At 43.6% G+C, this 14,480-nt stretch overlaps 1 protein-coding gene across 1 annotated transcript; it reads right to left on the reverse strand.

Moving 5' to 3' along the window:
* Positions 1–257: 257 nt before the first annotated feature.
* LOC116769439 (tetratricopeptide repeat protein 7B) lies at positions 258–13,978 on the reverse strand. Its single transcript, XM_061522675.1, has 17 exons — positions 13,732–13,978; positions 12,533–12,812; positions 11,567–11,681; positions 11,043–11,194; positions 10,647–10,752; positions 10,360–10,440; positions 9,274–9,471; positions 8,322–8,430; positions 7,865–7,986; positions 7,466–7,582; positions 7,093–7,242; positions 6,343–6,546; positions 6,120–6,258; positions 5,433–5,577; positions 4,783–4,864; positions 4,340–4,445; positions 258–2,904 (listed from the first exon to the last, which is right to left on the reverse strand). Exons 1-17 carry the CDS (start codon positions 13,856–13,858, stop codon positions 2,675–2,677), a joined length of 2,463 nt encoding a protein of 820 aa, XP_061378659.1. The 5' UTR covers positions 13,859–13,978; the 3' UTR covers positions 258–2,674.
* Between the last annotated feature and the right edge of the window lie 502 nt (positions 13,979–14,480).

A 14,480-nucleotide genomic window follows, 5' to 3' on the forward strand; every position in this document is an offset into this window, starting at 1 on the left:
ATAATTTTGACTAAGAGTTCTCTTGTATGTGGATGGCTAAATTAACGAGGGTAGGAGGGTAGTATGTAAATCTAAGTGTAGATATTAAAATATTCATTACAGCTTTTTTTTTTTTTTTTGGGGAAGCCTTGGAACCTTCAATTAATGTTTGCTATCTAACAGAAAACTAAATAACCGTGACTGAACCGGATCGCTCCAGCAAGGTTTCTTCCCGAAACCGTTCCAAAGGACTAGGAATACAGAATACAAACAAAAAATAAAGTTGTAACATTACACATTTATATGAACAAACATTATATTTACATCAACATTGAACTACGAGTGTACAGGAGGCGACGGCCGAGACATTACAATATTTACACACAGGTTGTTTACTGTACGGTTACACGATAAATACATGGTCCGCACAAATAGCGCTTACCAGTAGTCCGATCGACCGACTATCAGTTTTAACGTGTGCGGAGTATTGATCATTAACTGGCAACCGTCCGTGTGCAGACGATGAATATACATAAGAATAAAACACTTATTATAGTTCTGTACATTATAATACAAGGCCGACGGCGCACGACCGTGGGAAGCGATTCAGACACAGACTGAGACGGCTCAGCTGACTTTCATACTGATATGAGTTACACGTGATAACTTAAAGTTTTACGTATACGACTCGCATCTATAGCGAGTACTGGGAATGTGAGGGGCTAAATATTACATCTCCTTTACAAACTATATGGAACATACAAGGTTACAGACAGACATGAATTATATGCTACATACAAGTCAAGTATCACGAGAAATCTACCACCACCCGTCGAAAACACACACCCGCATCCCGTAACCCGACCGTTTTATACTGAAATAGACCCTAGTGCGAGGACATAAAGCATAAATTCCTCTATCCTCGGGCGGGACGGACCAACACCGACCGCAGAACCATAGATATATAAATGTCGACTAGGAAAGCTCTCGTGCTCCATAGAAATAAACTTTGGACCCATAAACTAGAGAAATTCAGTAAATCCGTCTAAAACATCTAAAAAATGCTATGAAATACAGTCCTCGAGGATATTACACTTTACAAACGAGATATTCACGTCTCACGTGCGTATAGGAACAGGGGGTTTAGTACGAGTTCGCGCACTCACAATACACACTGAACGTCGCTCGTTTCTCGTTCAATAGCCCACGTTAATACTATAATATGACGAGATTTAAGAATGAAAACCTGTAAACGTCTATTGTGATTGCAAAACTCGTACTAAACACACAGCGGGTATACATAGAGCTTACGATTACCGCTGTTAAGAAAACTACATACAATATTGCATTACAGGTGAACATAACACAGAATTATCGCTGCTGGAATAGATCACGAAATATCAAATAATTTTACACGGAAAACATGTCCGGTCTCTTAAAACAATTAACACACACACACACACACACACATACAAACAGATGTGTGTGTGCGTGTGTAATGGAATTCAAACAACTATAAGACTGTTTTTAACAAAGCACTTTCACATACAAACATCTGTAACAACATTTAGCAGCGAGGAAAATAAATTCAATAATTTATTGAACGAGCATCGGGAACGTCACTTCCTGGGCGTCGCTGACCGCGAGACGGAAGGAGCACAGCCGACCCGGTGTGATCAACAATCATCATAGCTGTGTCGCTCGCTCCGCCGGTCGCTTATTGTATTTACCTCCCCGCTCGCCGTGGCTCGCGCCGTCTGATACGCTGAGTAGTTTCCAACATTTTTCAGGTTTTCTATTTCCACGGATGATGCGCGCCTTATTGTCACAGGAATAGAGACGTAATTACACGAGTCGTTTTCGCTTATTGTCTAAGAGGAAGTACGTCTACACAGCGACGAGTCTACAGGAAACACGCGGGCCGACAGCTTGTACACGGCCCGGAGCGCGACCTGCCGCCGCTCTAACCGCTGAGCCATAAGCCCACGATATAATACATTATTTATTGCCAGTTACCGTTTGTATAATTGAACATTTCATATATATTTTAACACTAATATTAATAAAGTTAGTTCCTTTAAAGATAGATCCATCGCCACGCCAGTTACCGGAGACGCTAGGTTTATAAAATATTTGAACCGCGCCTCACACTAACTATGAATATAAGTTACCGACGTTAAGTCACTACGTGGGAACACGGACTGTAACCGCGGCGACACGAGCTGCACTCCTGGCGGCAGCGGCCACATCACCCGGACGCTCTTATGTGTATGGCCACAGACACCACATCCGCCTGGCAGCTGATCGTTACACCGAGTGTAGCCCAGTGTCGGCGTCGCGTGTATGAGAAACTTTGATTGAACTAATTTTTACATATACATACATCTGACGTGGCTTGAATTTTACTACTTTTTTGAAGTGAAACTTCCAATGCGAGGTTGCGTTAAACGTTCCACGCTCCCGGGGAGAGGGGAGGGATGGGTCGGACGGGAAGTGAGAGCAAGGATTATAAAGGTTGTTTTAACAGACAGGACGACTTCATCAACAAGTGCTCTCCGCGCCGCGCCGCCGTGTGTTCATTCTCACATTACGAAGTTTCACTTCTGCCTCTCTAAACGCGTTCCAGAGTCCGCGGACCGACTTGTAGCTTGTAGCTTAGATATACATATATATATATATATTTCCGCGGGCGGTTTCAGAGCGGCAGCCTGTCGGCGGTGAGCGCGTGGAGGGCGTGGGCGGCGTGCAGCGGGTGCAGGGCGAGGGCGGCGGCGGCGGCGTCTGCGGCGGCCGCGGGCTCGTCCAGCGCTTCCAGCACCAGCGCCAGGCGACGCCAGGTGTCCGCGCGCCGCGGCTCCAGAACCCCGGCCTCCCGAAGCGTCCGCTCCGCCAACCGCAACCAACCCAAGGCGTAGTACGTCGCTCCTGTATACAGGGTGCTCGTCATTACTACCACGCACCTACTACCTACTTTATGAATTCAGAACGTTTCGTGTGTAGCGGTAAGGGACATGTCCAGTGCGGGTCCTGAGATTATACTCGTACAGTGCCAGGCGTGATCGTGTAGTTGTAGTGTACAGTACGTGTATCCTTAGCCTACACTGGCTTCCCGCTCGCTCGGGTCGCTGCGGCCGAGTGCAAGCGGTCGAGGTCGATATTGCTTGAGATACAAATTTTATGATTTGGAATAAATATATGTTTTCTTTTTAAACTTAGGCTGGCAGCGAGTGACCCGTGGGGACATACCAGGCGTATCGGAAAGTCATTAGCGGTTTCTCTAACAGCTGTCGCCAGACTCAAGTATGCAACGTCATGATTTGAAACACATTCACTTCATCATGCGGACAAGTCTGGAAGCCACACATGCTATGTTTTGTTAGGGTAGGGTAGGACCTTAACAAAATATAGCATGTGTGGTCATAGATTTATATCTCTTTGAATTTTCAAAGCTACTTTCGGCAGCACTATTTTATTGTTGATTAAAAAAAGCCGCTATAGGTCATCATCGCTGGTGAACTTTCGTCCTCTGGCTTTTAAGATCCTGTGATTTCGATGTGCTAGATAAAGGACTTTCTCTTAGTCCAAAAAATATTGCATTACGGACATTGTGTACTGGGCGCTGTTGTGAGTTGGTGGAGCAGCTAACGGTGCTCGCTACCGACCGCGAGTGGTGAACGTCCACCACGCGTTCATCCAAAAACGTCCAGAGTGGCTCCGAACACACGGCGAAGTGATTTTACAACACGACAGCGCCCTCTTGTAAAGCAAAGCCTATCAAGTGTGTGAAGCGTTTGTATGGGCTGTATTATTGCACAGCGCTCTCCACTTCTCGCGTCGCGGGACCCGCGCTGACAGAGCAGCACTTTCAATTCGAAAAATTTAGAAAATATCTTGATAATTGATTTTCCTGACCGGCCAGGCAGTTTATCCGCGATGGTATACAGCGATTGCAGGAAAATTGACGAAATGTATAGAATCGAGCGGACAATACTTTGAATAAATAAGAGAGACGAAACTTCTCGGCATTCTATGGACTCACCGCGCTGCAGGGTGAGGATCTTCGACAGTGCCTGGGACTTGTGACCCAGGTGTAGGTTTAAGGGGCCCCTTTCTAACGAGTGTAAAACGCTCACCTCGACTGTCCAAGCTCGTATCTACCTAGCCAAATTTGAAATGAACCTTCTAGGGCTGCGTTCAACACACTTTCCAAGAATGAATTATGTTTGTTTTCGACAGGCCCGAGTCTGTTAGTAGGTTGAAATGGAGATTCCATTTTCTTGAAAATTATGTAATTTTTATAATGACTTTTCGATACACCTGTGTATATGTTTATGAGTATAGTATGTGGAGTCCCACAGACCCAGCTGCACGATGCTGTCCAGGTGTGTGGGGTGGATGGCCAGGGCGTTGGTGAAGCACTGGCGGGCCTCGTCCCAGTTGGAGCTCGCCGCGTGGACCAGGCCGCGCTATACGAACAGAACACACAATATATATATAAACATAACAATGGCTTCTAAATAATATTGCTCGGAGCTTTAAAGCTGTAAGGCATCCTTACTTCATGTTCGCATCATCGATCACATGCGAGTAGTTCTCAATACTCATTCATAGACATACTTCAATACCTATCGAAACATACGCATGAAAAACTTTGCATTCTCAGTATTTGGTTTCACTATTCGAGAAATTAATGTAAGGGTAAGGTTACTATTAACTAGGCGTTTACTGTAAACTGGTCTTGAGATCACTGAGATTGGATTGATTAAAGTAATAAATAGAAATTAATAATAAAACATAACTTACGGTGTAGAGGACGAGGTGACTGAAGGGCGTCAGGGACGCGGCCTCGGACACGCAGCCGGCCGCCGCGCTCACTCGGTCCGACCTGAACACGGGCGGAGACTTCCTTAGCACTATCACGAAACGTGACAACAGACACATGGCCGTTGTGGGTTTGTGATCACTCGCGCTACACAATAGCTATGAAGGCCTCAGTACACACGGGGCGCTCTGGAGATGCTATTTATAGGACGTACTAGCTGGCCAACTTGATGCGCTTAAAGTATGTTCAGCATCACAATATGAAATTCAGTATTAAATAAACCCATGCAGAGAGGATAGCGGAGCGTAAATACATTAAGGATTATAATTTTCTAAGCGGTCACAGGCCTTTATATATTGTATATAATGAGTACCGCAGCTGTGCCGCCGCTGTGCTTGTGTCATCTCGATACTCAGTTTATGCTAGTTCATGATCCGAGTGTCAGGTTCGGTGTCCGGCGTGACCTGACCTCCAATGACCTCCAATGGGGTCTTGGTGACCGCTGGTGTTTTAGTGGCTGGCATGGGCTCTTCTGGCCCGAATCCCAAATAACCGCCTCCGTGTCCCCTACACGGAGGAGTAGGTGTGAAACCTTTTCACCGCGTTAACAAAAAAAAAGGTTAGTTCTAACCTCAAGTACAAGTCGGCCAGGAGGAGCCAGGCGTTGGCCTTGTGTTCAGCGAGCGCGCTGCGAGGTTTGTTGGAGAAAGACGACGCGCCCTCGGACAACGTGCGCTCCATACGGTACGCGCCCGCCGACTCCGCGCGGATGGACGCTGGGGACATACATACATAGGATACGCTGATGAGGATGACACGAACAACGAAAGCATTGCCGAGTCTCTCCGCAAGAGGAGACTTTATTAGTAGGTTTAAAGGTTACAATCTACATCCGGTTCGCAATAAAAAGTCAAGCGACATTTAAAGCTGCTACTTGTCGACGTCGATTCCGTTATCCGGATATAATATTTCCAGCTCTCTTCTTGGCAGCGGTTTCGTTATAAGAAATTTAAAATAAACCACAGATAACAATATTTGGTCTTGTTTGTGATCCGTGGAGTCAGTTATATTTTTCTTTACATACAAATATATGTTTAAGTTAGAAGAAGACAATGAGTTCTAAGACTATCGCGAGTGTTCATTTAAATGAAGCTAAAATATTTCAGCTCGTATATATTCGGAGCTGGTCCGCCCGTGGTCACGGTCGCTGCTGAGTACCAAAACGTCGGGAGTGAGGAGTTATAAAAAAGTAATAAAGTAGTAATCTGAAATATTAGCTTCATTTATCAGAAGACATTGATCGGTTCATAGTGCGTACCCGAGTCCCGGGTGCTGCGGCCGTCGTCTCTCTGTGAGTCGGACAGCGCGTCCAGGTCCCCGCCATCCACGTGCTCGGCGACCAGCTCCTCCGAGCTGGTCAACAGCTTCAACAGCTCCTTGCCCGTACTGAGAGCCGCCTGCGCGCACCGCATAATAGTCATTCAAATAAACATAGATATACGTGTATAGCATGTCGAGGACTGTATGTTCTGCGTCTCTACCTCCCCGCTCTCCCACAGCAGCTGCAAGGCGGCGAGGCTGTGGAGAGGCCAGGCGGAAGACGGGTGGTGCAGCTGGGCCAGGCGCGCCGCGGATAGCGCTCGAGCACCCCTCGCGCCAGCGCACGCAGACGACCAAAGCGCGGTCGCCAGGCGGAGACCCCCGCCGCACTCCGCGCGCACCGACAGGCACGACCTAGTCGCGTCCTGCGACAATGGCACCACACTCGCATGAGACGAAACCTCTCATCATTGCATGGATTCACCGCGCGGGTGCCGGGTCCATCGCGTTTGTAGGGAGAGGAGCTTCAACAGTGCCCGGGACTTGCGACCCAGGTGTAGGTTCAAGGGGTCCTTATCTAACGCGCGTTGAACGCTCACCTCCACCGTCCAAGCTCCTCTCTCCTAACCAAATTTTAAAATAACCTACTAGGACATGATATGGTAATATTTAAGTAGGCCGCGTAAACTTATGCGAGACTACTCGATTGCTCGGCTCATAAACAACTAAAGAGATAGGAATGTTCAGCGAGCCATAGTTATCAATAAACAACTAACCGCGCACGGGTCATGAGGACCAACTCTACGACTCTGATCGGTCGATTTACAATGTATTGATTGATGGCGGCTGTATTTCTTAGTACGGCTCCATGAGAGCCATGAGTGCGAGCGAGATAGCTATATAGAGATTACGTGCGTGTGCTATAAGCACAATTCCATCATATGTGTGCAGGGACCGCTACCGCGACTGACCATGGCGTCGTTGAGCAGGCCCAGGTGCATGAACTGCAGCGCCAGGTGGTAGAAGGCCAGGTGGTCGTTGTCGTCCAGCTGCACGGACCTCAGCAACATCTTCAGACTCTTGTCGTTCTCCGCCTCCTTGTCTATTCTGGAATTCGTTTTCTGTAACGCGTCCTCGTATTATAACAACTATCCAACACTACTACAAGGAAACAGAACCTTCATGAGCTACACAAATAACTTTAACTTCAAACCCAATTAATGTACTGGAATTTCATGTTATAAAGCGTCAGTCAAACGTTCACGGGCGTCAGAGTGTCGCCTGAGCCCGCGGACCCGCGCGTGCGCTGCCCCCGCCGCCGGCCGTGTCCGTGGCTCCACTCACCTGGGCCTTCATCTGGTAGCCGACGCCGCACATGAGGCAGCACCTCGCCAGCAGAGCCCCCCGGCGCTGCTCCTCTATACTGAGCGCCTCCTCCGACAACTCGATGCCCTCCTCTATCTATGGAAACAAGCCTCTGACGTCACGAGCACCGGTCAAGCGAGCACAGATCATACAACACGGATATCGAGTGTGTCACATGTCGAGTAAGGAATGACAGTGGGACTATAGAGTGTAGGCTGTTGGACAGCTTTCGGGGAAATAATTCAGTTAATTACAACTACGTTAGAATTAATATTTTCTGTGAAGTCATGTACTTTATATGAGAGTCAGGATACGAGTTTGTATCTCAGACAGATCAGACCGCCGACACTAATGCCGACATTATGTATGTGTGTCTACCCATCGCGCTCTGTAGGCCGTGTGAGCCGCTACGAGGCGGAGGGCGGAGTCCTCGGGCACGAGGGGGGCGGCGCGCCGGGACACCCCCAGAGCGCGGACGGTGGATCCCCAAACCGACGACCCTTGACACACGACAAACACATACAGAATAAGCGTACAAACAAACTAATTGATGTTACATGTTAGAGCGAAGGTAGTCTCCGGTCGTTCATACTGGTGTAACCTTAGACATTTGTATAACAGTTCATAAAACCAACGTTCACCAAACATTGGAAACGACTACAGATACAAAATATGTATACAACTAGAATCGTCACGTTCGGTAAGCGAACCTGCTGCTGTCCTATATTCCTGTACCTACTGAGTTATGTTGCGAGCCGTCAGTCCTCGACTCTGGCCTAGCTGTATGTCACATACGACGTGTGTGTGTGTCTGTCACTTAGCGCTAGGTATGTACCGTTGGTCTGCTTGTGTATCTCGACGTGCGCGGCGGCGGCGGTGGCGAGGGCGCGCTGTCTCCAGATGTGAGCGCAGCCGAACGAAAACTTCATAGCGCGCTCCAAAGACTACGGACACACGTGGACCATGCTCAGTACATGCCATTGATATTACGAGCGCGGAGGTTTGACTGAGTGACGTCTGGTGGGGCTTCACACACGATATGCTAAACCAATATTGATGAAACTCTCCGATATACCGACTCGGCTACAGGACAATCATATCAAGTACGGAGCTATGCGATACAGACGGTAGATGTCGCTGACACCGGTTAACACGCCTGTCATGTTCGGTTTATATTTTCTTCTTAACGAACAAAAGTGCGAAAACGCGCGTGAAGCCACGGCCTGGGTACATATTCATTCGAACAAAAAACTGCACCCCACATCCCGACACACAATATCGTACCAAGGATTTATCATAAAAAAGAATTCATTGTATTTCAAGGGAAGTGATTAATTTCTCATTTTCATCAGCTCCGCCGTAATACCGCCGAACTACGAATACGGATCTATTATTTAAACGCGGGGCAGCACGGGGCGGCCACACATCTACAATAGCATCGCACTATACAGCTGACTGTACAATATTATCAGAGTAGGGATCATATTGAGAGATCACGCAAGGATTGAGCAGACGCTGGAGCGAGCTGGAGTTGTGTCGCGCTGTATGTGTGTTCTGTACTGTTTAAGGACTAGGGTTTGTGTTGCGCAAGATATTTGCAGGTCACTGTCTCTGGTCTCGAGCGGTTGTGATCGGTTCAGTCTCGTGAATGGCTGTCAATCTTATTGCTAAATACGTATTACACGTTTGGATTCAAAGAGCGCGTTCAGTATTATTGGACAACAAAAATATTGCAGATGTATGGGCCGCCTTAGACATGTCTGAGAGCATCGCCCAGTGTGTACCACCTCGATGACCACGGCCAGTTGTCCCCAGCGCATGGTCGCCAGCGCCAGCAGGTCCGCGATCGCCGCGGCCGTCCTCAGCGAGTGCGCTCTCAGGGACTCGAACTCCGCGCTCTGGGACAGCACGGCGTCCCTCACGGCCATCGCCTCGCCCACCAGCAGCACCAGCACCGCCTCCTCGTGCTCGTTGCGCGGCACGAACTGGTATATGGAAGGTCCTTGTAATGACATCTAACACCTAAGCCAGTATTCTTTTAAATGAAGCTAATAGTCACGGATTGCTACGCGTTTGGAATTATTTTTTAACCTGCGCGCTCCCGCAGTCTCGTTTACTTTGCAGCGACCTCGGGCGGGCGAGATTATTAGTTATGACATAGGCTTGATAACGTGCGTTTGAAGATGCGTAAGGTGTGAGCGAGGGCACACCGACTATACAGGAGCCTGATGTTTTGGACTTTCACACCGCTTTACATTTAACGCACCCTTGGGTAAAGGACAAACTTCGGTCCCGCTCAGACGCGGCGGAAGTGTCTGTCAGTTAGTCTTGTTGTTTGTCATCTACCGCCAATGATTTTCATTCTCTCCCATACCGTAATTCTTTTTTCTTTTCTCTCACAGCAGAAACTTGTAAACTGTGACGGCGCGGCGTTCCTAAGCCTTAATGTAAAATAAAATTTTCGCGCGTACTCATTTGAAAGAAAATAAGTTTTTCCGGATATTATTACGCGCTTTTTATTTTTTATTTCTAAACTTTCTTCGTATAAACCAACTTATGACAGAGATATGTATTTATCAGAATGTTTTCCCCGTCATGGGACTCGCATAGAACCTGTCTTTTGGGACAGCCTCTCCCTCTCTGTGCGAGGAAGGAAACGAATAGTCAACGTTTTTGTAAACTCATTTTGATATGAAAGTTTAAAAATAAAAAATGCCCTAAAACTTCTCTTTTTAAATATCTGGAGAAGAATTAAATTTTCTGTCCCGACCATGAATCAACACTCCCTTGTTTTATTCCGTATTCCGCGTCGGGGACGCATTTATTATCTATATTCTTAGTATGAGCACTGGATCCTTTCGACCCCGGCCGACCTGATTGATGGCGGTGTACTTCTTCGGCTTCCAAGGTCCCTCGTTCGCTCCATCCAAGGGACGCACCGGCGCTTTGTAAACCTGGACCGCAGAAAACATGTCACCGACATACATAGGCAAAATATAAACATCTCTTAAACATAACACTTGGAAAAAATATTGTATTTAATTGACAGCTTTTTGACAAAGAAATTGATTATTTTATAATTTAAATATTCTCACAACAAAAGATTCCAAAATGGATTTCTCATACAAAAGCTATCTCATATACGTATGCCATACGACACCTGTCCCGTGACTCCTCTCATGAGTACTTCAGCGAGCTGCCTCGCCAGGGTCAGTCGCAAGGTCTGCGTGGACGAGGACTCCACCGCCGTCAACATCTCGCGGTACCTTGGAATCATATCACACACTGGAGAAATGATCAGACCGGGCGGACAGGTCAGACCGGTCACGCAGGTCAGACCGGTCATAGATTACTTCTATATGAGCTGAACCAATGCTAACACGACACCGACATAACAAGCTATTGAATCAATGACGTATATATATACATACGTCAAAAGGTTGACATCTGTCACGAGGTCGTTGTTTTTTGACATGTTTATTTCAAAGAAGAATTTGGGGAAAATTATTTTATCGGAAAAAATTAATGAAGGTAATGTTATTATATATATGGAAACCTGTCGATGGCCGCGTGCAGTCTCCCAGCTCGTATGTGTAAGAGTGGAGCGCGCTGCAGCGCTGTCTCAAGCGTCACGCCAGCGCCCCGAGCGCTGCCGCAGCGCTGCAGGTACAATAGACTCAGCTCCGACGATATCTCGAAGCTGCGGATCTATTAAGAAATACATTAGTCAAATATTACATTCATATAATTCTTATCTCCTATTTTATACGAAGATAATTAATTTCGGGGCAGAAATTTTAGATTAAACTAATAAAATGTACGAACAAAAAAATTCCATAGACCAAATACTTGAAGAAATATAGAAAAAATAATTTAGAGCTGGAAAAACTGTCAGATAGTGATAATTAAGATAAAATTATCATACATATAAGTTCTCTGTGTGTACTTAATTATTAACTTTCTTCATCAACAATAGACAAAAAAAAAATATGTAAAATTAAAAAAATAACCGCGTAATGTGTATAAATATCAAAAGACCTAAGTCCAAAGTGCTTTACTGATCAAAATATATGTTATAACCATTTCCGTTTCCCTTTCAGCCTGTTTGTACCGGCTCGTGGAACCAGGCAGGGAGGTTTGTTCCAAACATAGTCCTTTAATGGCGTACGACTCCGCGACTATTCGAAGACTGCGACTGTAAATAATTTAAAATAAGGTCATATTTAAAAAAAAATAGTATTTCACTCATAAATTGTTGTCAATTTCGATGATATTATTTTTCTTTCATCGAGGAAGGCTGTACGACATAAACCATTACTTAAAAATAAATTATAAATAAAAAATACATAAAAGCGCGGGAAAAATGAACATTTCTGTTTTTAACGTGTCTCGAGTCTACTAGGGCTGCCTTCGAAGTACGTTCTATACGTAAAACTGTCAATCACGAAAACTTTCGCGCTTCGTGTCTATGGCCACTTGATGACGTCACACATGAGTCATAAATAATTTGATAACATGGCGTCCTAAAATTGGTCCCGATATTAGTAATGAATGACAATTGATAACATACATTGTAGCAAAGTAAAGTATTATAATAAGTTGCAAGATTACTATCTTATCTTATGTGCGGCTTATCATATAAAGTAAAGATACTATTAAAGCTTGTTTTGCTTGTCAGGCGTCCGATGACATTTTGTGATTATATCAATGTCCGTGAAAAAGATACCTTGTTAAGTTTAAAAATAAATGAAAAAATCGTAACCACTTGCATAACTAAGCTTAGATATTAATATTACTGCACTTTAGATAAAAGGATTTTTTATTGAAATATTTGATGTAATTATCCATTTAATAAATTATGTATTTTTGACACGACGTAATAATTCACTATTCAGGTATTCTGAATAACAATTCCATCTTGGAAACAAGTACTTAAAACTTAAAAAAAAACATTTAGTTGAAAATTTTGTCAGAAGATAAAAATAAGTAATGGTATGGGTGTTTAAAGTTACAATTATACCATTGCTTTGTAAAAAACATACTCACACAGGTAATTCCTTCTCCGTCAATGTATTCAGCTCTGCGAGTGTGTAGTGTTTCAAAGCGTCATCATAGGCTCCACACGCGTAATTCAGCTTCCCGAGCAGTAAATGTGCATCTAACGCTACACCGGCTTTCTTGCCGGCCTCATCAGTGGCGAGGGTCAGGTAGCCTCTCGCATCCGATAGTTCTCTCTGGGCTCGTTCAATATTCTCCTTGATAGGAGGACATTCATCCAGAAAGGCTTCCAATTTGCCCTCACCGATAAGGAAATGTGCGAGACTCTCTGAAAAGCAGCAAAGTTATTAAAGTTATAAAACGGTTAACAGTCAAATAAATTAAATTAACTTACTTAGAGATTACTTCTATGAATCAACAGTTTTTGCAGTTAATTGTTATGGCAAATTTATCAAAAAGGGGAGCTAGCTGATTGACATAGACATATTACAAGGGAAAATACATATTTGAATTTATAAGTAGGGTGAAATATATAGATCACTATAGAAGGAATTTAAAAGCACACACAGAAATCTAGTAGTGAGTCATTGGGGTAAAGATATGTGTATAAAGACGAGATATTTTAAATTTAAACTTGTATAATATTAACTTGTATCATGTGGTTATGTTTGCTTATTTAAAGTTATGTACACACTTATGTAATAACTTTGAAAATATCAGAATGTTGTTATAAATAAATTCATGACTAATAAATGATGTGCAGGACTGAGTTTGCAGTCTGTATGAAAACTTTAAATTAATACTGCCCTAGATATTTTTGTCTGTTAGATCATAAATTTACTAGTCTACAAGGTAACAAACATATTCAAGGTATCTCTTTGAAACTCATACAATACACAAGCTTCTAGCGGAAATATCAATTCCAATAACAAGAGTTTAATTGATTATGCTAGATTAAGTCACTACATGTTTAATATTCAATAGTTTTTTATTTACAATTCAATCTTTATTGGTAATTTAGTTAAACTGAATGGTAGTTTACAGTAATCACCTTTTAAAGTTATAGAAGATGTTGTAAAGCTTATGAATACCATAAAGATAAAATATAGATGACTTGGTGTTATTCAAAATATATTTATTGATATTGAAATAGGAAAGATAAAATAATATCCCTGTAGTATTATATAAATATTTAACTTTAATACAATTAGATACCATTATAGTGAACACTGTTCGTGATTACTCACCATGTTGAGGTGACCTGGCCTTCAGTTGTTGAGCCAGGTCCACAACTTTCTTCCAGTTGGACTCCTCACGACTCTTTTCGATCTCTGCCTCGTAGCTCCGCACGGCATTCTTGCTTCTCGAGGTCATTTTAATGAGGACACCATTCAGTTGTTTTACAGCATCGATTTCATGTGTTTCACTTCACTCAGACATTGCAAAACCCTCACAAATTGCGAGAAGCTCCAATAATTGAAGGCCAAATTTGACATATGATGACATCGGGTGTGTATTATCTACGAGACGTTCCTTTTCACCAAAGTATATGTCAGTTCTTATTCAACATTCAAGAAACACAAAAATTCTTATTATTTTGTAATTTAATACTATTTTCAAAATTTTGTGCATTAGGAGTTTTATTAAACTAATTAAAAATAGATCTGACATAGTAACTAAAAAATATTAAAATAAACCTTTAAATTGTTTGTCAATAGATGGAGCTAGCGGTACTTTGTTGAATGCTAATTAAATGGAATCATTTATAGCTACTTTAATCGAGTTACGTCGCCTGGTTTACGTTTCTTTCATCAACATTTATATTTCGGATACATGAGCTATAAGCTCTTTTGCTGTGATTCCAATTATGCGCAACAGAAAACTATCAAATAGTACTTCATTCATTTTACATTTTCATTTTAAAACTTTAAAAATTTTGTTTTTTAATTTTGTCTCCTTAAATTATAAAATCTTCATGTTTGTAATAATGAACGAA

This window comes from Danaus plexippus, chromosome 14, assembly GCF_018135715.1.
Source record: "Danaus plexippus chromosome 14, MEX_DaPlex, whole genome shotgun sequence".
Lineage (NCBI taxonomy): Eukaryota > Metazoa > Arthropoda > Insecta > Lepidoptera > Nymphalidae > Danaus > Danaus plexippus.

Coding starts and splice junctions, on each gene's coding strand:
- LOC116769439 (XM_061522675.1), bottom strand. CDS start 13,858: ATGACCTCGAGAAGCAAGAATGCCGTGCGGAGCTACGAGGCAGAGATC. Junction 11,195..11,566: donor CTGAAAGGGAAACGGAAATG/GTTATAACATAT, acceptor ATTTCTTAATAG/ATCCGCAGCTTCGAGATATC. Junction 2,905..4,339: donor GGACAGCATCGTGCAGCTGG/GTCTGTGGGACT, acceptor CCCTGTATACAG/GAGCGACGTACTACGCCTTG.